The 23,189-nt window shown below is 36.7% G+C and overlaps 6 protein-coding genes across 11 annotated transcripts; 3 read left to right on the top strand and 3 right to left on the bottom strand.

Moving 5' to 3' along the window:
• The first annotated feature begins 92 nt into the window (after positions 1–92).
• Bcr_1 (active breakpoint cluster region-related protein) lies at positions 93–12,279 on the top strand. 5 transcript variants are annotated; one of them, XM_011189535.3, is made up of 14 exons: positions 94–282; positions 1,044–1,513; positions 4,893–5,566; positions 5,630–6,248; positions 6,349–6,632; positions 6,708–6,828; positions 7,411–7,431; positions 7,851–7,949; positions 8,009–9,022; positions 9,098–9,481; positions 9,553–9,722; positions 9,796–9,935; positions 10,006–10,255; positions 10,350–12,279. In XM_011189535.3, exons 2-14 carry the CDS (start codon positions 1,193–1,195, stop codon positions 10,537–10,539), a joined length of 4,287 nt encoding a protein of 1,428 aa, XP_011187837.2. In that variant the 5' UTR covers positions 94–282; positions 1,044–1,192; the 3' UTR covers positions 10,540–12,279. The 5 variants fall into 5 exon arrangements, with proteins under 5 accessions (XP_028898335.2, XP_011187837.2, XP_028898334.2 ...); XM_011189533.3 differs by lacking the exon at positions 94–282 and adding an exon at positions 470–623; XM_029042501.2 differs by lacking the exon at positions 7,411–7,431.
• On the bottom strand, positions 12,130–15,439 carry LOC105215560 (probable RNA-binding protein 19). Its single transcript, XM_011189539.3, has 5 exons — positions 15,279–15,439; positions 13,788–15,215; positions 12,883–13,718; positions 12,700–12,819; positions 12,130–12,630 (listed from the first exon to the last, which is right to left on the bottom strand). Exons 1-5 carry the CDS (start codon positions 15,312–15,314, stop codon positions 12,312–12,314), a joined length of 2,739 nt encoding a protein of 912 aa, XP_011187841.2. The 5' UTR covers positions 15,315–15,439; the 3' UTR covers positions 12,130–12,311.
• A 688-nt stretch (positions 15,440–16,127) lies between these two features.
• On the top strand, positions 16,128–17,538 carry Mmadhc_0 (cobalamin trafficking protein CblD). 2 transcript variants are annotated; one of them, XM_011189532.3, is made up of 5 exons: positions 16,128–16,355; positions 16,412–16,673; positions 16,733–16,899; positions 16,961–17,125; positions 17,179–17,538. In XM_011189532.3, the coding sequence occupies exons 2-5, from the start codon at positions 16,454–16,456 to the stop codon at positions 17,461–17,463; spliced, it is 837 nt and encodes a 278-aa protein (XP_011187834.1). In that variant the 5' UTR covers positions 16,128–16,355; positions 16,412–16,453; the 3' UTR covers positions 17,464–17,538. The 2 variants fall into 2 exon arrangements, with proteins under 2 accessions (XP_011187834.1, XP_011187833.1); XM_011189531.3 differs by having other exon boundaries at positions 16,128–16,673.
• A 72-nt stretch (positions 17,539–17,610) lies between these two features.
• LOC105215557 (COMM domain-containing protein 3) lies at positions 17,611–18,396 on the bottom strand. Its single transcript, XM_011189530.3, has 2 exons — positions 18,167–18,396; positions 17,611–18,109 (listed from the first exon to the last, which is right to left on the bottom strand). The coding sequence occupies exons 1-2, from the start codon at positions 18,288–18,290 to the stop codon at positions 17,646–17,648; spliced, it is 588 nt and encodes a 195-aa protein (XP_011187832.1). The 5' UTR covers positions 18,291–18,396; the 3' UTR covers positions 17,611–17,645.
• Positions 18,397–18,575: 179 nt separating this feature from the next.
• Positions 18,576–21,351, top strand: LOC105215554 (uncharacterized). Its single transcript, XM_011189527.3, has one exon. The coding sequence runs from the start codon at positions 18,736–18,738 to the stop codon at positions 20,869–20,871; it is 2,136 nt and encodes a 711-aa protein (XP_011187829.1). The 5' UTR covers positions 18,576–18,735; the 3' UTR covers positions 20,872–21,351.
• Positions 21,142–23,024, bottom strand: LOC105215555 (protein Notchless). The gene is made up of 3 exons (XM_011189528.3): positions 21,940–23,024; positions 21,401–21,878; positions 21,142–21,286 (listed from the first exon to the last, which is right to left on the bottom strand). Exons 1-3 carry the CDS (start codon positions 22,904–22,906, stop codon positions 21,274–21,276), a joined length of 1,458 nt encoding a protein of 485 aa, XP_011187830.2. The 5' UTR covers positions 22,907–23,024; the 3' UTR covers positions 21,142–21,273.
• Between the last annotated feature and the right edge of the window lie 165 nt (positions 23,025–23,189).

Below are 23,189 nucleotides of genomic sequence, written 5' to 3'. Positions count from 1 at the left end.
CATATCGGCATTCAGTATCGATTTTAGCAACCGGTCTTCTCACCTGTGATCGAGCTACTTTTAAATGCATCTCTGTGTATGTACCACATGAAACAACAACAAAAACAATAGATACGGAAGCGAATGCATTCAGTTGCGTATTTTACGGGAGTGTCTTAATTTTTTGTTATTTCTTTGATTTTCAATCAACTATTGGAAATATTAGAAAGTCAAATATAATCAAAGTTCTGTAAAAAATAGTTGAAATTGTATGGAAAAGTGTGAAAAATGTGAAGAAATTCGGTATGTGCTTTGCTAAATGTATATGAAAACGTTGTACGAAGTAGAAGGCGGCGAAGAGCCACACAAAGCAAAGCCAACCAATCGTTCATTCGGTGGCTGGAGCCGTTCATCGTGGTTGGCAATTTGCATTTCGATTGAGTTGTACTTCGGGCTTTAATTTTTTCTATTTACTTCTATTTGCAACTAGACACGATACAAATAATGTATTAGAAACATAAGCGCTTTACGATAATTAGCACAACAAATAAATTAAGAAATACATGGCTTCTGGTTTTCAATAGGAATCGTACACGACATATGAGAAAATACCCCTTTCTCCAAGTGCATTTAACTAAGTATAGGTTGGTTCACTAAAATTGGGTGTAGAGTTACTTTAGATAGAAAATGTGTTGTCTTATATATGGTTCGTATTTTCATACGTTGTGGAGGAGGACGCATAGAAAGTGGCAGTGAATTTTAGTGAATTAGTAAACTCAACAGTTTAGGGTTGATTGGATGTTGTATTCGCAAAATAGTGGACAACGAGAGACGAGCTGCAAGCAGCATCCGTGGCCACTTTGCAAACACAATATGTGGGCGTCATGTTGAAAAAAAAAAAATAAAACTTGTAAGAAGGCTGTTTTGTTATTGCATACTTATATGTAACATATCATCTTTCTTATGCTACCAGTTTAATTACATATGTACATAATCGCTTATAATTGCATACAACATTCAGTTTATTAAATAAATATGTTTTTTGTTTACATTTATTTAAATAGATGAAAGTAATATGATACATAGTGCGAGATGCAAGAGATGCAAGGCCAACAACAAGCATTGACATTGTAAAGTAAAATTCTGTTTAATAACTAAAAATAAATAAAAAAAAAAAAGTTAATAAAACGCGAAAAGAAACGAAAAAAGTGAAATGAGTGTATTTAATGATTTCCAACGATTGTGGATGCAACGCTTTCCACAGAGCTCACTATCAGATGCTTGGGAGCAAGATGTGAGAGCCAGCTTAGAGCGACACAAGTTAAAAATTATTGAATTGACAAAAGAATTAGAGCAGGAACAACTTTATGTCGAATACTTGGAACGTTTACTGTCAGATGTTGAAAAGTTTCGTGAATCTGGAGGAGATCCAACTTCATTGTTCGAAGCAGCCACCACTTCTAATACGGCACTGCAAAGTGACTCTGATGCAAACCAACTTAGTGGAGAAGATGTTGGTGCTATTAATATATCGGTAAGAATGTGCTAAATCATTCAAGTTTCAGTTTGAAATTTAAATCTAACGAATATTTTTACATATCAAACGTTATTTTTGAAATAACTCTGACACTGTTTAAAAAGTTAAAAGTTGCATATGTACATATTTGCATTAATTCTTAGAAATTAAGAGTATGGGTGGCAAAAATACATATGTATGTATTTATTCATTATACACGTACGAACAAATTTTGTAATATTTCTAGATGCAGTAATCTAACCCTTGATTGGTTTCAAAGATTCAGGCAAACTGTTAAAAATAGGCAAGCAGCAAATATGAGCAAGTGGTTTATTCAGAGAAAAATTTCTTATCAATTTCAAGCACTTGTATTTCTTTATAATGCTGGAACTACCATTACTCAACCGAAAGCAAATCAAAGCAAAAATAAAAATTCGGAATAAAAGTAGTATGTAAAATAAACCACAAACGCTAAAAATATAGCGTCGTTTAGCTTATATTTTTCGCTAAAAAGGTTAATAAGAAGTGCTCGCAGTCGCTCACAAGCAGCAGAGGTAATAACCACAGTATTGTGTTGCGTATAAAAAAGAACAACAACACTGTGATTTGACGACAACGACAAATGTAAAATGGCAAAAGAAGTTTGTTATCTTATCACAGCAAACGCGTAAGCAGCAATCGCCCACCAGTGCCACAATCACGACACTCACTCAGCAGCAGAGATCAGCCACCCGACGCTGCCCACACTCCATGCCCTCACAAACAAGATTATTGTAGTAGTAGCGCAATAGCCTGCAACGTAGACGAAAGGCAAACACGGAGCGCGTAATTACAAACAACATTTTAATAGTTTATAAGACACAAAGAACTTTACCAAAAATACTAATTCATAGCATATAACGAATCATTGGCAGTTTTATCTATAAGAAGGCTTTAATCGCAAACATTTGCTCCTACAAAAGCATACGGAAACGCGCTCACAAATTTTAAGAGACCTTCAGCACCACGGTGCGCTCTCCGTAGGTAGTGCTTTTTAAATTGGATAACTTTACAAGGCTTTCAGCAGTGCATTTGCAACTCGGGTCAGTCTGACAACGCGCAGAAACCGAAAAAAAGTGTAATGAAAACAAAAACTCGATTATGAAAACAACGTGACGTAGTAAGAAGTGAGAGAAATCCAGAAATTACGTAAAAGCGCGTGTTGCAACGACAACAGTGACTTTTAACTCATCAATTTAGTGTATGTTGAGGGGCGAGGTGCATTGGGCAATGAAACTTGCATTGTCGCTGGACGTGTAATTGTATGTGGGTGAATTGTGTGCGGTGCGCATCTACCACTCGAAACGAGAGAAATAAACACAAAGTGCAAAGCCAACTCCCTAATATCGCGGAAAACAAGAAACAGAAAGTAAAACAACAAAACTAAAAGTTTAATAAAAAATCTCGCCGAAAACGCATACAAAGGCAAAGACGGCTGGCTAGTTTTAAATCACATACTAGTCAGAGTGTTTGCGCCGTGCAGCTGCTGCAATGTCATCCTTCAAGGAAAAATTTAAGCTGTGGACAAGAGGGGTAATCTTTGAATCGATTCTTTCAAGGAAAAATATCTTGCTATTAATTTGAAAAAAAAGTACATTAAGTACTTGCCATGTAGAAGAGGGCATAAAAAGTAAAATCGCTTAAAACAATACTTTTTTTCAGTTCATATAAAGTATGGACTATATACACTTGCACATAAATATGTACATACTTATTTCGCTATCTTTGTTTTGAACGTCAAATATAGGTACTTTGAAATGTGTGAGTGTGTACTGATATATTGTCATGTATTTGTACGATATTCATAGGCGTTCCAGCGCCAGTGTCGGTATTTAACCGCAACATTCAACCAGTCACTTGCTCGCTGTGTGAATCACAATAACGTTAGCATTTAATGAAACGCCAAAACTCGCTCACTCAGTCATAGAATAGTTTTGCTGCTCTGAGTAATAATTCTCGGTGCACAATGCTTTCATACATATAATATTTTCTATAAATAAGGATTCTTGATTGAACTAAATGTAATAATTCTCACCCGATTGATAAGGCGTGATGACCTAAGCCTGTGCTCTTTTAATTAGTGCAATATTTTTGTTCTGCATTAATAAGTTGCGTCTGCAAGTTTCTGCTACTTTCTTTCAGAAATTCTTATATTACTTAAGCTTATCGTTAATTAACTTTTTATTACATTATTATTAACTTTGATATTTTTATACATCATCGTTACATTCATATACACATAAGTATTTAATTTGTATTTTTTGTTTCTTGTAAAAAGTAGTTATGGCATGCACATTGAACAAAGTAGATATGTACACATGTATATTTAACGTGATCATTGTAGCCAATTTTCATTACGTACATGTCTATGTATATTTAACACTAATATATATAAACATTATATTACTTATATGTATATGTACTTCATGGTACACGAATCTTTAATACTGAAAAATACAAAAACGGTTAGTAAGTTGCAATAGTTAGCTATTCCTCGTACCAGCTGTCAATGCCTATTGCATCTTCAACGCAAATTCGTGTGCAGCATTTAATCATTTCATTAAAATTTATTTTCATTTGACTTTCGTTTATTCATCGTTACTTCGCTGTGCTTTTTAATTCCAAACTTAATTTTATGCATTCGATTCGAACTGTGGTGTATGTGTATGCAAGGTGCGCCGGGTGACCGCGCTCAATTTCTGTATAAAAATACCTTATATGAGCACTTATTTGAAGTTTTATTTGTTTACACTCCAATGCATAAGTTACATGCATACATATATCTTTTCAACTTGGATTCTCATGTCGGGACCAATGGTTCAACTACAGCTGATAGCGAGCGTATGGTATATAAGTAGCTCAATTCACAACTTTGCATATAGCACAGCAGACTACATGGAAACAAAGCTTAGAAATTACAGAATAAGTAAATGCTATGCAAAATAGTATCTAAAAAAATTACGATTAACCACTAGGTTATATATTTTAATGCAGAGCTGCATTTACATAAATTGAAATATCTGCAAAATTTCAAGACACATTTACAGATTATCGTGTAATAAGAGATTATACGCTTTGAATTGTTTGTGTCTTTATTGTTCAACCGTTTACATCCATGATGTAAACAAGAAAATGTGAAACCTTTCGGACCAAAATTGATGTAATTTAAACAATATTAATCTGTGTGATAATATTTTCAATAATTGAAAAATTCAAACATACATATGTATATTACTACGAATCTCTTTTACCTTCACTAACAAATACTACTTTTACAAAATATTTGTTTGGATTTTGTTTAAGAATTTTTTTGACTCTTATCTTAAATATTTACGTTAATTACATTTTCGTTTTGCAGAAATCTAGTTTAAACTTACGTGAAGTCAGCAATGAAAGTAAAGATAAAAACAACAGATTTTCACTCAATACCGATAACAAATATGTGGAGTGTGTGGGCGGTAGTAGTGTAAACACCAGTAGCATTTCCACAATCAACGCCGGAGCTGCTGAAACTAATGCTGGAAGCAATAAGAATGCGAGTGGGAAGCAAAGTTTTGAGCATGAAGACAAAGATAGGGGCACCGAAAAGGATACTCGTCAACAAAATGAGAATGGTGCACTACATAAATGTATAAATGAGCTGGCTGCTTCGTTTGGAACGAATTCTACAATTAGCGATAGTGACGCTATTCGTCACCAACCATTGGAAGATATTGTAGAAAGCGAAATACCGTCTTCTGGAGAAACCGTGCAGAAACCATTAAAATCAAATACACAGAAGGCATCCCATTTTGTTACTGTAATCGAGGTGAAAGAGAGCAAAACAAACATGGATGCTGAGCTGGAGAGTGGACTGGAAGGGAGTGAGTCAGTGCAGAGCACGGCGACACCAACTCTTAGTAGTTTCGAACGTAAAACTTCAACCAAAGTTGAACCGACAGCGCCACCATTGTCCCCTGCATTAACATCACCCTCAATGTCAGCTTCATCATATGCAGCACATGCCGATGCTAAAAAGAAAATGCCACCAAGGTATTAATTATTTGCATTACATTGAATGAAAATTATTATAAATTTTATATATAAATATTTCAGACCACCTCCCAAAAATATCCGACGTGTCGAGCCACCCACTATACCTGGACAACTTTCGTCGTCGCCAAAACGCGATACACCGTATATTGGTAGCAACATGCCCTTACCTAGCACGTCTGGCAATTTATCCTCATCTGATAGTCCTGGCAATTCACTTGAACGCCATGTGAAACCATCAGCCATTTTACGACAAAAATCACCAGAATCGTTGGAAGCAAAGGTGCTTACATCCAACCGAAAGACGACATCAGATTTGGGCAAGTTTCATCCGCCTGATTTGATGGAAGAGCTGGGCCGTAAGGTGGGCAAATCGGAAAGTCTTGAGAAAACCAAACGTTCGGATATGGCAAGTACACAAAGCCCAACTGGCAGTTTGGGGCGCACAGTATCCATACAAAATCGAAACGTGACAGGCGGTCGTACCAGCGGCACTGGGGTGGGTGTATCACCTACTGGCAGTTTGAATAAACCCTCGAAGCTAGCTGTTGCCGATAGTTCTTCAACAAATAGCTTGGAAAAGAAATCACACTATTCACTACAAGCGACTGACGCGGAAAATGGACAAACTCATGTCGTGGGCTCAAAGGAATCGCTGGCATCACAAGGCATATCTGAAATTGTAAGTGAATAAAAAGACTGATATTTTGATTTTTCTGAGATCATCCATAAGAAGAAATGTTAATCTTGTTGTTATTGTTATTTTGTTTTTTGTTTACTAGATTAAAAGCTACGAATCCGTTTCATCTTTGGGCTCCGATTGTGCCAAGGGCGCAGTGGACAATGAACCATATTACGACACAGTGCCGCTGGATAACGGCGAAGGTGAATATGTTTACATCAAACCAGGCGGCAACGGTTCATCGTCCAGTCGCGATGATCTATCCACACCAGGCAGTACGCTTCCAATCGGTTCAGCCACACATCTCAGCAGTCAAGCGAGTGTGACAGATCCTGAATCCCCGGGACGCAGCTCAAATTATGTGAATATTGATTATTTTCTGCAGTAAGTTAATGGATACAACTTTACCAATTATCGCAAATCACAATTAACCACTTACCATTTCTTATAATGATGTAGTCAAAGCAATGAGACACGTTCCAGCTCTTTGGACAGTGATGGCGAGTATGAGGGGCCGCCAATAATGCGTACTATTTCTCATGACGAGCAAAATTCACAAACCCCTAGTGCTGCACGCAAGGTAATCATTTCTGTTCACACTCATTTTATCAAACTAAAAATGTCAAACCATACTTTTTCATATACAAGTCTATATCTTTAATTACATACATTGGGACATTAGTTGTTATTAAAAAATATATGTTCTGAAAAGCATCGAATATTGCTGTAATTTTAATATTTTATTTTAGAGGTATAGATGAATACATGTTTACCCAATACTTACAAATTAACGCTCATGAACTCTTTGTCTGTACATAAACAAACGCGCCAGTAAACAGAAAAATTGAAAATTCTGTTTATTGCTCTTTGTACGTGAAAAAAATTGTTCCAAAAGTTGCAATATAAACAAGAATTGTTTTTGCGTTGCAATTTATAGAAATAATTTTGTTCCCATGGCTAATCTGGCTTCTTCTCTACCGTTTCTTATTGATTCCTACTAACTTGAATATTAACATTAAACGCAGCAATATTTGATCTCGCGTTTTCGGAGCATAGTATTCGGAACTAAAATTGAAATATTTTTAACATTTGATACATTTTTAATCTCTACACTTACTAACTGTGGATTTACCATTTTATTTCTAAAATTTTTTCCCAACAGAATTTAGTTTCAGCAATACTAGTGAGTATTTAATGTGTACACTTTTAATTATAGTGGTAATTAACAATATAAATATGTTTATGCCCATAAGTACTTTCTCATTCTCACTTGAATAACTAAAGCAATAACAAAATAATATGATTTCGCATTGTGAAATTTGCAAAAAAAAACAAAAATGTTTTGGAATACTGACTAAAATTTTTGAATTTAGTATAATTTCGTGTAACTCACTGAGATGGACGAGTACAGTTAATATTAAATGTTTTATATATATTTATTAAAAAAAAGTTCATTCAAGAGAGCTGGTGAATGCTGTAGAAATAATCTAAATCTGTTCATTTTACGTCGTTATAATTGCAAAACATTAGACAAAAGAACAGTAAACACGATTATAATAGCTTACACGTCGATAATACGAAACTTGCCCTATACTTTTCTAGGTCTCTAGCAATCTACGCGGTGCTAAAATACGCTCTATATTGAGCAGTATTATTCAAAGTGAAACAATTTATGTGGAATGTCTCAACAAAATGCTACAGGTATTTGAATGCTTTTACTTAACCGTTATATAACAGTATTAATTATTATTTTCCGACAGTATAAGAGAGCTATACATGCAACACTCGGCACATCACAGCCTGTGATCAAGGAGGAAGAGGAGAACACGATATTTTTCAAAATCGACGAACTTTATGATGTGCACACACAATTTCTGAACGATTTGAAAACGATTGCGGCGCACGAAGGTGGTGACATACTTATCGGCGAACCATTCAAACGGCTCGCAGACAGTTTTAGCTTATATAGCGCTTTTCTGCACAACTACGGACAGGCCATCGATACGGTGAAGAAGTGCAGCGCCAACAATCCACAATTCAAACAGATTGTATCGACGATTGTCGTCAATTTACACACGGAACAGTCGCTTACGCTGGAGGACTTGCTGCATAAACCCGTGGCGCGTGTGCAGATCAATGCATTAGTTTTCAATGACTTGTTGCGCGAAACACCACCCAATCATCCGGATCATCAGCCATTGCGACACTCGCACAAGACCATACACATGTTTCTGAAGCAATTCAATGTGGTCAACCAGCGTTTGTCAATGGAATCGAATAAGAATCTACGGCGCATGGTGAAGAATTCTTTCATTGTTGAGCTGGTGGATGGGCATCGTAAATTGCGGCATCTCTTCCTGTTCAATGATGTGATCGCCTGTGCCAAGTACAAGGCATCCGGACGTGAGCGCATTGACTATGAGCTGAAATGGTTTATACCATTGAAGGATGTTGTGGTGTTCGAAGAGGCAGACGCCAGTGCTGACCTCAAAGAATCTAGTCCTGCAAATATATTACAATTGAAGACGCAAGCATGCACCGTACGTGATCAGTTATTGCTGGAAGAGAAGGACGATAAGGGACGAAAGTCGAATGGCTTGCGCTCAGGCGATAAATATCGACGCAAATTGGCCGACTTGGAGTCGCAGCTGGTGTTGGCCTCGCCGAATTTAGTCTTCCGTATTGCCAATAAAGCAACCAATAAAACAATAACATTTTTCTTGAGTTCTGATTTCGAGCGCACGCAGTGGATTGAGTCGATACTGTCGCTGAAGGTTAGACTTTAATGATTATAAATATTTTTTAAATACATAAAATATATAATAAATTGGTAATTTCTCGCATTTTAGCAAACCTGCAACATACCGGGTGCGAATACGATAAACGCCTTGGAAGTGCACGCCTTTATCGTTGCCATGCAGAAAGGTATGAAGACTGAAATGGGCTCATATCTGATGCGCAATACCAACGACGAGAGTCTGCTAGTGGGCGATCTGCATCTGACAGTGCACGGTCTGACGGGTCTCGACCAGCCAGCTGATTTGTATATTTGCATAGAAGTGGATTCGTATGGTCACTACTTCCGCAAAGCCACCACGAAAATGGTGTGTCGCAGTTTGAGCCCACTCTGGAATGAGAGCTTTGTGCTGGAGCTTGAGGGCAGCCAGAATGTACGAATTTTGCTGTACGAAGCGCATGAACGTCCAAAGTTGCGCGCTAAACACGTCTTAAAAGTAATTCATCATAAAGTTATTATTTTGTACAGTAAATTTTATTAATTTTGTTTCTTCCAAATTCATTACAGTTAAGTCGCAGTTGGCTGCAGGAGACACCATTGTCACGTATACTGAAACTAGGCGAGACCATAACGCTGAATACCACACTGCGATTCGTGCCCGGCGAGGTGACTTTACGGCGTGTGCCAACATCGAAACCGGGTGCACTCTTTGGTGCCAAAATGAGCCAAATTTTAAAGTGAGCATTTTAGAAATGAGTTTCAGAACGGAGAGGTTTATTGCAGTATAATAATTTTGTGTTTTTAACACAGGCGCGAGAAGCGTGACATTCCATTCATTATCAGTGCCTGCATACGTGAAGTAGAACGACGCGGCATGTCTGAGGTGGGCATTTATCGCGTGAGCGGCTCTGCTTCCGATTTGGCTAAATTGAAGAAGTCTTTCGAAACCAGTATGTGTCAATTGTATAAAAAGGCGCTTTCCTTAATTACTAATTATATTTGATTTTTTATTCTTCAAAGATGCCTATGAGGCCGAACAGCTGCTGAAGGATGTGGATATACACTCAGTGACGGGTATTTTAAAGTCATATCTGCGAGAGTTACCCGAGGCATTATTTACCGATGCGCTCTATCCGAAATTTTTCGAAACATTTAGCGCTTTCAGCAACAACAACGAGACAGCGCGCATAAATGAACTCATAAAAGTCTTTGAAGAATTGCCACAGGCGAATAAAGCATCTATAAGTCATATATTGGATCACTTAATACGGTAAGAGCAAACATTTCGACAAACAAAATTTGAAAAAGTGTAGAAAAATGTATTTCTTGTATTCTCAATAATTCATTACGTCCTTTAATTCCAGAGTACATCATCAAGAGGCCGACAATAAAATGTCGCTACATAATTTAGCTATGGTCTTCGGTCCGACGCTATTACGGCCCGGTCAAACGCAAGCCAAACAGAAAGACTTGCTAGCTTCCAGCACGGTAGATGTCATGGCACAAGCGGGCATACTCTACTGCTTCCTGCAGGCGCGCATTAAAAAGGATTAAAATTTTAACACATAAGCATAGTGAAAGTGACTACTAATCAGAAATATTGTAAAATGCATATATTTTTGTAGCAAGCAAAGGCCTTTGTATGCATGCGCATAACCTGCGTGAGAGAAATTATTCTTATAACTACGTAGCTTCCATTGTATTTATACAGGCATATGCAAAACAGAGCAATCGTCGACAATGCGCTGTTGCGCAGCAAATTGAGTGTGCGGATGTGCGGATGGCGAGAGAGTAGCGAGGTTGAGGGTGTTGAAGAAATTTGTGAAATATTGCGAAAATAGAAAAAAATCAAAGAAATTACAAGTTTGCAATTGTAAGGCGCATGAAAAGTCTCGCTAGACAGAAATTGTGCCGGAAACTATAATTTTTATAGTCGATACATATACACAATATTAACAAGTGAAACAAAACAAAAGTATTTGAACAAAACGCACCCCCTAATAATGCTGGAAGTATTGAAATATTATAAATATATCTATCTACACTGCTCCACACCATAGATTTGCACAGCTTATACTATCACGGAAGCTTATTAAAAAAAGTTAGACAAAATTTCAAATTTTGTCCGTTTACAAAAACAATAACAATACAATAGAACATACATATACACATTAATACTTAATAACACACATACATTTACATAGCTGCCCAATAAGCGTTTCGTAATGTTTATGAATTATTATAATTTTCTTTATCACCACAAAAAATACTATAACGCTGGAATCCTGTTATTTATCCGTATGTAAATGAATATAAAGTTGAAGTAGAGTAATTTAAGGATATATGGAAATTAAAGGTTAAATTTCGAATTTTCTCCACAAAATTTCCATAAACACTGCTAATGAACCGCATTTATTATTAAACTCAATTCGCTTCGTGTGTTTCAGGGTGTAAACTACTTATGTATTTCATTTCTCATCCGTTTTGCTATTGAATTGTTTATTTTCATATTTGAATTAAGTTAAACTAGTTTTTTGTTTTTATTTTTTTAATGAAGATTAATTCAATTGCTCAAAAAATGCATGAAGTGTTCAACAAAAGAATTTGTCTAGATTAGTTTGCATTTCCAAAGTCAAGTTGTAATTTATTATGTTTCCATACGATTTTCAAGGCAATCGCGTATTAAAATGCCCACACTCTTTATAGCCGACCATAGATGTGTCACCTCAGCGGCATTCCTCTAAACTGTTTTATGCTGTTACAACAACAACAACAACAACTATAGTAATTGTATATGGAAAAAAATATGAAAACAGCGTTCTTAAGAGTTGCCATATTAGCTTGTTTAAATACTTCAATGCCAATGAGTGTGCACATTCGGACCATCACCACTGTTGTTAAATTTCCATTATCCTTAATTTACACTATATTGACTGCTTTTCAACTAATAAACACTTCCACACTTTTCGGGCAATCATCTAGCGTTATTAGTTTCGATAATTTTTAAGCATTGCATGTAGTACCCCATTGACTTAGTCTGTGGTCGCTTACAATTTACCTTGTAATGGTTACTTATCGGTCCTTTTAAAAGGTTGCGTGGAAAACATTGATTCAAAAAAATAAATAAACAAATAAAAAATGACGTAGGCTAAAACAATTTAATTTATTTTTTACCTGTATGTAAAATTATATAATGCTTATTTACTTTATAGTTTATCTAAATACGATTATATGTATTTTGTAGTGCAGTTATACAAAAACAAAAATATATTATTATTAAACATACTTATGAAAGTAATTTGTTTGTGAATTGTATTCCCCTCCGTTTAATCGTCATCTTCATCGGCATCCGCCATATTTTCGGCAGTATTGAAAATAGCTTTTCGGCTACGTTTGGCATTATCTGTACTGGCGTAGAAATCAGTGGCGGTACGTTTGCGTATCTCTTCGACGTCGTCGTCATTGACTGACGCCCATTCCAGCACCAAACGTCTGCCGTACAAATGCGTACTTTGGCTCAGCGCTTCGAATGCCTTTTTGGCGTCACTTTTCGTAATGAAATCCACAAAACCGAAACCACGATGTGAGTCGGCGCCCGGCGTCATTTTCTTCGGTAAACGCACTGAACGCAGTTCACCAAACGCCCTATAGAGAGACGATAGAGAAAGATTCCATTTAGAAATCGAATATATATACAAAAGTAATTATTCTTACTTGAAGATTTCGCGCACTTCCTTCTCTTTAGCCTGGAACGGTATATTGCGCACGAGCATTTTAGTGCCCGTTTGCTGTGTTTTCACCAACGGTTTGCGATGCACATTATTAGACGCAGTTCTGAATATAAAAAAGACAACAACATTCATAAAACAAAAAAGACAATAACTTCGTATTTTATACTTAAGTATCCGATCACTCCGCTTCAGTTCCACCTGATTGTCATCGATTTGTGTGAATTGCATTTCCTTTAGCGCTTTCTCGGTTGTTGCGGCTAACTTAAATTGTATGAAACCGTAGCCCATTGAAACTTGATTACGTGGATTTTTGGGATCTTTCCGCTTTGCTATTTCTACGGTGTGTATTGGTCCCAAATGCCTGAAGTGATTGTGTATCGTATCTGGGACGGTCTTGAAATTCAAATTACGTAGGAAGAGTGTTGTATTTGGTTCTGGCTCTTCATTCGCTAAATCTTCCTCAATATTAGAATTTTCGTCTTTAACTGTGCTGTCTTCGTGGTTTGCTTCAGCGTTTGATTGTGTGGTTGGTTCAGTTAGCGATGTCTCCTGTGTTGTTGTTTCCTTATGACTACTGACTTCCTCCTCTTGTTTGGGGATTATCGGTTCGCCATTTAACGTTGTCGTGAAAGTTTGTTCAGGCGCCCACTCCAAGTAGAGCGGTACATTTTTGAATTTGCTATAAGCTAATTTTTTGAAAGCTTGTTTTGCCTCTGAGGGATCGCAAAACTCAATTAGCGCGGTGACACCACTGGGTGGCAAAACGAGTCGCCCAATCGGTCCGAATTTCGCGAATAATGGCGTTAAATCTGCCACCGTTGTATCAGCTGGTAAATTTTTTGCCAATATGATTGTTTTAGAGCGCTTCACTGTAGGGGCATCAAAAACACTCAGACGCACTCCATTCTCTTCTAGAAAATTTTTCATTTCAATGACTATTTGTGTTTCTCCTAAGGCAATACGTACTGCAGCACTGGAACCGCCTTCACTTGTGTCTAAAACCTTAAGTGCAAGAAATATTAAAAAAAAAACATTAAAAGAAACAAAAAATATTGTGTAATCATACTTTACCTTTTCTTTAGTCGTAGAAAACCGTTTGGCTAAGATTTCCGCCACTGCATTTGCACCTAAAAATAGTGTATTCCAATTCACAGATTGCTGTGCCGATTTCTTTAGCTTTAACGCTTTCTTTTGTTTAAACGACAGTGCAGGATCATTTTCATCACTTTTCTGGTCGTCATCCCTACTTTTTCCTGGTATTAGATGTAATAGTCGACCGTGAAAATCGGTGCCATCCAATTTGTTAAACGCTTGTAAGGCATGTTCTGGCATAACGAATGTCACTGTGCCGAAACCCTTTATTTGGCGCGTTATAGTATCTATCGGTACATTTATTTCTGCAATGGGTCCGAATTTTTCAAACAAAAGTTGCAGATCATCTTCTTTAACTGTGTAAGCCAAGTTGCGGAAAAAAATACGACCCGATTCAGCTATGCCTTCTTTATTTTGTGTACTCTGTTCTTGTTGGGTCCACTTGGGGTTTGTTGGTTTCAATTTATGAAGATCTGTTGTTTTCTCCCCTTTCTCTCCCTTCGATTTTGTTATTTTGTTTTTCTCAGTGAAATCCGAAAAAAATACTTGCTTTCCTTTAATGAAACTTTTGTTTTTAAGCATAGCTTTTACCATTTCCTTTTCAGTTTTAAATCCGACGTAGCAGAATCCATGAACATTTGTAGGTAGGCGCACAGAGTAAGGCTTCAATGGTTTGAAAAATTTCAAGATCTCTTGACGTTTCACTTTATAAGGAACATTATGCATTTTAATAGTAAACAAGTCAAGCCCAGCTTTTGTTTTTCCTTTTTTATGCTCCGCATTATTAGATTTTGACATAAGATTTTTCATGTAATCCAGATCACTAATGGGCTTTTCTGCCAACTTTTCCTCATCTTCATCTTCATCTCGATCTTCATTACTGTTCTCAGCCTCATCTTTGACAAATTCGTCTTCTTTCGATTGTGTGGGGATATTTTCCTCTACTGTATTTTCTTCTTGTTCCATAGGTTGTAAAGCTTCACCGGCGTCATTAGCCCATAAAGTGCGCTTCTTATCGTGTGCATTCATGAATTCTTGAAAATCCGGATCGTCCTTGTGTTTGCCTATGATTTCATCCACTACGTTGGAAGATTTTTTCTTATTATTTTTCTCGTCATTTTCTTTTTTCAAGTCTTTTTGTATTGATTCTGTTTCAGCTTTTCGAGCATTTTTGCTACGTGCAAGTGGTTTATCTTCACTGCCAAGTGCGGCACACACCTCCACCTTTATACGGCTCGTTTGTATGCATGTGTTATTGAAGTATTTGATAGCTTCTTGCGCCTCATCTTCACTACGATATCCAATAAAGCAGAACTGGCGGAATTTTCCATCTGGTGTATATTTGAGCTGCATATCGGTGATTGTACCCTTCGCACCAAAGATAGAGCGCAGTTTGTCTTCGCTGATCTAACGTAGCGAATACATAATGTATGTTAATCGTACCAATTTAATATTTCATTGCATACTTACATTCTTTGGTAGCTGCTTTACTATAATTCGTGACATTTTTGATTTAATTTTCAAATAAAATATTTATATATAAAAATACAATTAGAATAAACTAAAACCGCATTGTTTATGTTATGTACCGCACGTGAAATGAAATGTCAGAGTTAAGTGCTGCCAATTCTTGTTTCCAATTGTATAAGGCGCGGACTAGACTATACGAGTGCGAGGAATTGGATGTTATCCTCGCGCTATTATGACATCATAATTTATATGTTTTTAAATCGTATCTATAAGTTAATGGGGAAACTTTAGTATACTATCCCAGGCTTTCGGTAATGAAATGGGTATCCTTGGAAAGAGGATTATATATCTGATATGGCAACACTTATTACTTGTCAAGCTGCAACCCTTTTTGTTATTGTTGAAATTAAGAGATTTGTGTAAAATGTTAAATACTTATTTACAGCTATTTTCGTGATAAATTTTATAAAATAAATATGCCGAAACAATGTGGTGAAGTGTAAGTGTAAAATAAGTGCATAATATTAATGAAATATTCAGTATATATTGTGAAAATTCAAGATAAAAGTAGCATTTTTTTTAACTTTAAGTGCGAATATCTCGAAAACTATAAGTCAGCTGCAGCTATATGTATATATATTCTTAATCTGGAGAACCTCCTCTTTCCAACGATACCCATTTTATTGCCGAAAGCCTGGGATAGTATACTAAAGCCGACCCAAGTTAATATATAGAATTGTTTTTCTCATCAATGTTTAAAGGAATATTTCCAATTCATTAATATTCAAAATTAACAATACGTTTTTGGATATTTGAACTAGCAACCCTTATCACAGCTGATCAGAAAATTTTGATTTGACAGAAAAAAGCTCGCGAAAGAAAAATAATACGAAGTACGAAGTTATATTCGAGACCAAATTGTGTGTTTATAAAAAGATCTAATTAAAATTCTTTACGCCTGCTTAGGCCAATAATATATCCAGGACTTGGGAATTCGTCCACATTTTCAAAATATTTGTTTAGGCTTGTTGGATTACAACAGCAGTCAAGGCACTGCGAATCAGCAGGATTCTAATGGTAACGTCACAATAGAAGAAGTTAAATAATAAAATTGATATTGATGCTTTGAAAAGAAAACAAACCCTACGCAATAAAAAGCCATAACAATTAGTTTAATGTCACTTTCGCTGTTGCGATGCCTAAATCGGGGGGGAGGAGGGGTGTTACATGTCACCAATAATGCTACTAAACTATCACTGCCAGCGTCGCCAGCGTCGTCATCGTCGTCAACGCCAATCGTGGGTGTTTCAAGCATAGCGCATTATTCGCGACGTAGTGACCCCAAAAACCTTGATAGTGTTTTCAAGGTGGTAAAATCTAAGGCTCGTGTTGAAGGTGATATTAAAATGCGAAAATGAATTTCAATGTCAACATAAAAGTTTTTATTGTTCTAGATGACTCTGATTTTCTTGGTGGCGAATGTGGACCGAATTGGGAATTGCTTGCTCCTCGGGGGAATCGCTTCTATTTTCCAAATGCAGTTGGACCCGCATGGCAAGGAGCGTCAACAACTATCAATTTAGAAGCACCACTGGAGTCAATTGTCGATTTCGATGGAAAGGTATAGGGTGAACATGTTCATTTAGGCATTCAAATGTGAAATGATTTAAAATATTTTTCAGAATACAAAACAAAATGCCATGCTACAGTTTACTGTCGGTGAATGTCCTTCACTAATAAGAAAGTCATTACACGAACTTTTTCCGGCTCCTGAAGTGGTTTCTAGTGAGAAATTAGCTCTAATGACATTGCGTTTTTCTGGCGATAATGAGCAAGGAGCAAGGAAGGTAATTTAAATTGTGTTTATTGAAATCCTGAAATCGTGTTAACGTTTGAACAGTTTGTTTTGGCGGCACGCGAAATTACCTCACGATTGCGCTTACATGGATATTGGGCGGATTTTATGAATCCATTCAGTGGCAAGCCTTTTTATTCTTGGGCGAACGGAAAAAATTTGTATAAAGTTGACGAACGATTTAGAGGGATAAATATGAAGTTGATTAAAAAGAATCACTGCACTGTAATTAGCACCGAAGACGGCGATGCCACATTTTCTGGAGTCATATACACGAATGCGCCATGTGATTATTTACAAATCAAATCGCTTATTGACGAACAAGTATAGCAGGGTAACATTGCCTTGATAAATTGTAAATTCAAAATTGTTATTAGTTTCATTAAATGAACAAAACAAATACAATTTTGTTTCATTGACACTGTTTACTTCGCTAAGTGAGATGACATAATGATGGTATGTTACTTAAACTAATAATTCCGAGTTATATAAATTGTTGAGCTTTTTGTTGTTTATTTATTAGCCACTTTCTCACAATGTCTTTCAATTTCTTTTAATTTATTAATTAGTAATTGCATTTCCTCAGTACTGCATACAAATTCTACAATAGTTTCTCGTTCTCCATTGGTTTCATTATAACGGCCAAGGTTTACATGAAAACTCACTTCACCGGAACTACAATCAGAAGTAGATGAGCGAACATCAGCCATAATGCGCCATTGTACGTCGGTAATATGTGGAAAATCACTGCCTATTTGCAATTGACGAATGGTTAGTTCTTTTCGGTGATCCTCATATGTGCGTACCAATTCCTCTAAAATAGTTGATTGGATTTCATATTTTTCCAAAAGCGTTCGTAAAATCCCAGCATCAGTGCCGTGTTTGGTAGCTACCACTAATAACGTCACTACAGCATATTCACTAAGTTTCGCTTTATCCGCATTCGTAACGTAGATATCCGGCACTGGAGGAACACCTTTATCAGAGAAACCATTCAATAAAATTTGTCATATTTACGTTAATCCATACTCACTTGCTTCAGGGGAAAGTGTATGTTTTAGTGTGTTTGCTATAAGTTTTTTGGAAATGTCTATATTTATTTCTGTACCCAATTGCTGAAGACCCTTTATCACAGGATCAGATAACTTAAGGGTCATGTTTTAGAAAATTATTTGTTTATCTGAATTCAATTCTAGTTTTAACACAGCTGTTTTTTTACATTACCTTTGCTCTCTTTTGTTATTGGGTATGGGAATGATACAACAACTCTAAAGACATGTTATCGATGTTGAAATCGATACTTATGTGATTCAGAATAATCTGAAATTGTTTTGAGGGGAAGTAAATGGAACAGAATTCAGTTTAGTTTAAAAGGATATTAAAGTTCGCATATTCAAGTATTATTACGGTAACATTTCGTAACAAAAGGCGGGGAAACAAATATTTTGTGTGAGTTCCTAAGCAAGTGTGTATTCACATGTTCATACCTACATATGTAAATATCTGCACATGCATGAAGTGAATTTGTAGTGGGTAAAGGTTTGTCCACATTAGTTTTTTAGCAGTGCTTGGAATAAAACAGAAATCAGTGTGATTTATAAAATGTTTTTGCCCACAACTTTGTCATTGTTTCATGCATCATCAAAGTATGTGTTTCGAACTCCTCTTCGTAACTTCAGAAGACTCGTTGACGTTCATCCCAGAGTGCAACGATCACTTAAGCAAGGAGAAGCGGTGGTGGCCTTGGAATCGACGATTATAACACATGGTATGCCTTATCCACAGAATATTGAGACAGCACAGTCGGTGGAACAACTTGTTTCTGAAAATGGTGCATTAGCCGCAACCATTGCAATAATTGACGGTCGAATAAAGGTAGGTCTTACATCAGAGGAAATGGAAAAAATCGCAACCAAAAAACGTGATGAAGTAATTAAATGTTCAAGACGGGATTTACCTTATTTGATAGCTACAAAAGGAAGTGGTGGCACAACTGTAGCAGCTACTATGATCATAGCACACATGTCGGGAATAGATATATTTGCTACTGGAGGTATTGGTGGAGTTCACCGCGATGGTCACATCACATTGGATATATCAGCAGACCTTGTTGAGTTAGGACGAACACCAGTCACAGTAGTATCGAGTGGCATTAAATCTATATTGGATATACCTCGAACGCTTGAGTATTTAGAAACCCAAGGAGTATGCGTTGCGACATATGGAGTTGATGATTGCAGTTTTCCTGATTTTTATACCCGCAATAGTGGCTGTAAGGTGCCATATAACCTAAATGGTCCACAGGAGGCGGCTAACTTAATAAAAGCTCTGAAAGAGTTGGAACTAAAGTCTGGAATTTTAATTGGTGTGCCTGTGCCAGAGCAATTTGCAGCAAATAAAAATATAATTGATGCAGCAATTGAAGAGGCAACGAATCAGGCAAAAATTGAGGGAATTAGTGGTAAACAAGTAACACCCTATCTGTTGGCCGCTATTGCCAAAATAACGAAGGGTAGAAGTCTAGATGCAAATATTGCACTAATTAAAAACAATGCTAGTGTTGCTGCCCAAATATCTCGAGAATTATCAAATACAAGTAAAAGCTATATGGTCGGAAGTGAATCAGGACCTAAATCAGCTTCCACCCCTCTAGTGATTGGGGCATCAATTTTAGATCTTTCATTAACAATGGTCGATGAAATACCAAAAGTGCTTGATGGAGCTACTTATTGTGCAAAACCAACGGAATCAGCGGGTGGCGTCGGACGCAATATTGCCGAGGGCATTTTTAAATTGTATGGCTCAGCAAACTTTATTTCCATTATTGGAAACGATCAACTCGGAAGGAGCTTATTAAAAATGATTCCAACTGAATTGAGAAATTCAGTAATCAAAGATGAAGAATGTGCCACTTCCCTTTGCACTCTACTTTTTGATAAAACTGGTGATTGCAAAATTATTTTAGGAAATATGGAGATTCATAATAATATTACGGCTGAGATGATTGAACAACGTGAGGAGCAGATAAGTTCTGCTCCAATAATTGTGATGGATAGCAATCTCTCTCTTGAAGCGATGATATGTACTCTACGTCTTGCACAAAAATATCAGCGACCAGTGTTTTTTGAACCAACGGATATGCGAATTGCTCACAAGCCCTTTACTCTACCTAAGAGTCTTACCAAACAGATTCGAATGATATCGCCAAATATTTACGAATTACACACCATTGTTGAAGCGATCACCGGAAATCCAGTACAGAATAAAGTCCACAATGGTGATCCTATAGAAATTTTACTGAAGAAAGCAAAATACCTGTTGACACTGATTCAAGATCATTTCGATTGCATCGTTCTAACACTTGGGCAACAAGGGGTATTACTTAGTTTGAATGGGGACTTAGCGGTATCTGGCAAACCATTGTTCGATGTAACTACAGGTTCTTATTTGCCCTTGACGAAAAATACAAAAAATGTTCATGCACTACGATTTTATGGCGCACCGAAAGTAGAAAACATCACGAACGTATCCGGAGCTGGTGACAGTTTTACTAGTGGTTATATAACAGCACTTTTACGAGGATATGACATAAAAAATTGTGTAGCGTTGGGATTTTTGGCTGCAGAACGGGCATTGCAGTCTCGTGCAGCAGTACCGACTCGCTATTTCAATGATGGTAATGAAGAATCTGCCAGTTTAGAATCTACCTTAAAGAACCTCAAGGAAACATCTTTGTAAGTCTATGATTATAATGCAAGTTTAGATATGCCATATTTTCATGCCAATATAAAACTTGGAGCTACGTTTAAACAATAATCCCATTTATACCAATATACACAATTTGTAAATATGAACTTGAGTCCACATACATTGTAATACGGAATTCACTTGTTTTTAACTCAAACACTACCTCAAAGAATACATAAGGGCATTGTTAATGAGACTTTATAGCTTTATAAAGGTAGTTTTTAAGCGTATTATTGATTTTGTATAAGAAAAAAGCTAGTATGAATTTTATATGGTTTATTTAAACTTAAGATAAAATGTTAATTTTTTAATTGCATCTGCATTTGTAATAAAGTACGAATACTCCTTTTATATATATCCGATTTATATATACACTTCTCCTCTGCATGTGCCCTAATAAGCCCATCTATAACAAATATTAAAAATGTATTAAGTTTAAAGTAACAATATAAAATATACATCAATTGAAAATAGCATTATTATTAAATAAACTAGGTTATCCACAGCGAATTTAACTTACAATTTCACCACCTTATCCTTGCCACCGGATGCCACTCTTGTTCCGTCCGGAGCCCAATCTACAGCGAAGACCTCATCCGCATGACCTGGCAATTCTTGTGCGAGTTTTTTCGTTTGAACACTCCATACTTTTAGAGTTGAATCTTTACTGCCACTCACCAACAAACGTGAATCTGCTGACCATGCCAGTGTATAAGCAGCCTGAACGTGACCTCTGAATGTAGTTATAAATTTGCCATCTTGAGCACGCCATAAGCGAATTGACTTGTCGAATGAGGCAGATGCTATGAGCTTCACGTCAGGTGAGTATTTAACATCATTGACCACATTTTGATGACCCGTCATTCGTTCGATACATTTATTTTGGTTAGAACTCCACAGATAGAGAGTGAAATCATCGGAACACGATACTAATGATTCAACACCATCTGGGCATACCTGTTTGTATCTTTGCAAAGCCATTTCTTTCAATTCATCCTCTAAAAATATATCAAGATATTTCTACCTAACTTCTCTTAGTATACTGATTTAAATACTCACTTGCAATATCTGAATATTTCTTTTTACGATCAGTTACGGGATGGAAAGGTCCCGTTCGTAAAACGTAATCCGTGTTAAGTGCAATATTATTCACCCAGTGAGCATGTCCCGAAAAAGTTCTACATAGAATTCCGTCATCTGCCCGCCACATTTTTACTGTTCGATCTTTTGATGAAGTGTAAATAAGCCCAGATCCACCCCATCGTACAGCGGTTACTGAACTGGAGTGTCCCGATATATTTAAAATACAAGTACCCAACACGGTATCCCAAATACGGCAGTCTCCATCAGTACCGGCACTGGCTAATTTACGACAATCAGGATTCTGATGATATGGTTCCCAGCTCAAACAGTTTACCCATTTTTTATGGCCGGTTAGTGTTCGTCCGATTTGCTTGCCATTTGTGGGGTCCCATAATATAATATTTCCTGCTTTACAGGCGCTTGCTAATTTCTTTCCATCAGGCGACCAAGCAACACACATAACCCATTGTTTGTGTGCCGCACATGTGTGATGTGGTGTTTCCGTTGTCAAATCCCATAATCTCACTGTTGTGTCACCTGATCCACTTGCTAAATGCTCACCGTCTGGGCTAAAACTGATTGAAATTACAGCCTCTGCATGACCCGGCATGGAACTTGTACACCGCGTTACTGGTCGAACTTTAAACACAGCTTGCGGTTGATACACGATTTTGATCACATTTTCAGTGTCTACTGAATTTAAATCTAATGCGCTATTAAGTGTTTTTTTAATCTCTTCTTCACCAACAAAGAATAGATATGGTGTCGGTTCTTCGTTCTTTAATAAAGCATTACAAATTAGGCCCAGTTGTTCCACAGTGACAGTAAGAGGTAAGTCAATTGGAGGACCCGCCTCTTCTCCTGTATCTGATACGAGTCGCGCTTGAACAGTTCGTCCATCGTCCACTTGCGGTATATCTTCTATTTTTTGTCGTTTAGACATATTTTTATAAAACAATTATGCGTTTTGTATTTCTGGTAGTTATCAATGGAGTGATTGTCAACAACAAATAAACACGTGCGGGTAGACACAAAATATCGTTGCCACATAAACTTGTTCAAATAGGTACATATAGAGTTGTTATTAGGGTGCGCTCAAGTTGTAGATACCTTTTATGGATTATCACATAACGTTATAATTAGTGATAATTATGAATTTCAAATTGGAAACCAAAATGTTAAACTATATGATTTATTAGTTCATAACAAAAAGTCAAGATTTATTG

This window comes from Zeugodacus cucurbitae, chromosome 5 (genome assembly GCF_028554725.1).
Source record: "Zeugodacus cucurbitae isolate PBARC_wt_2022May chromosome 5, idZeuCucr1.2, whole genome shotgun sequence".
NCBI lineage: Eukaryota > Metazoa > Arthropoda > Insecta > Diptera > Tephritidae > Zeugodacus > Zeugodacus cucurbitae.
Note: the sequence above shows the minus strand (reverse complement) of the source record. Positions and strands in the feature narration are given on the sequence as shown.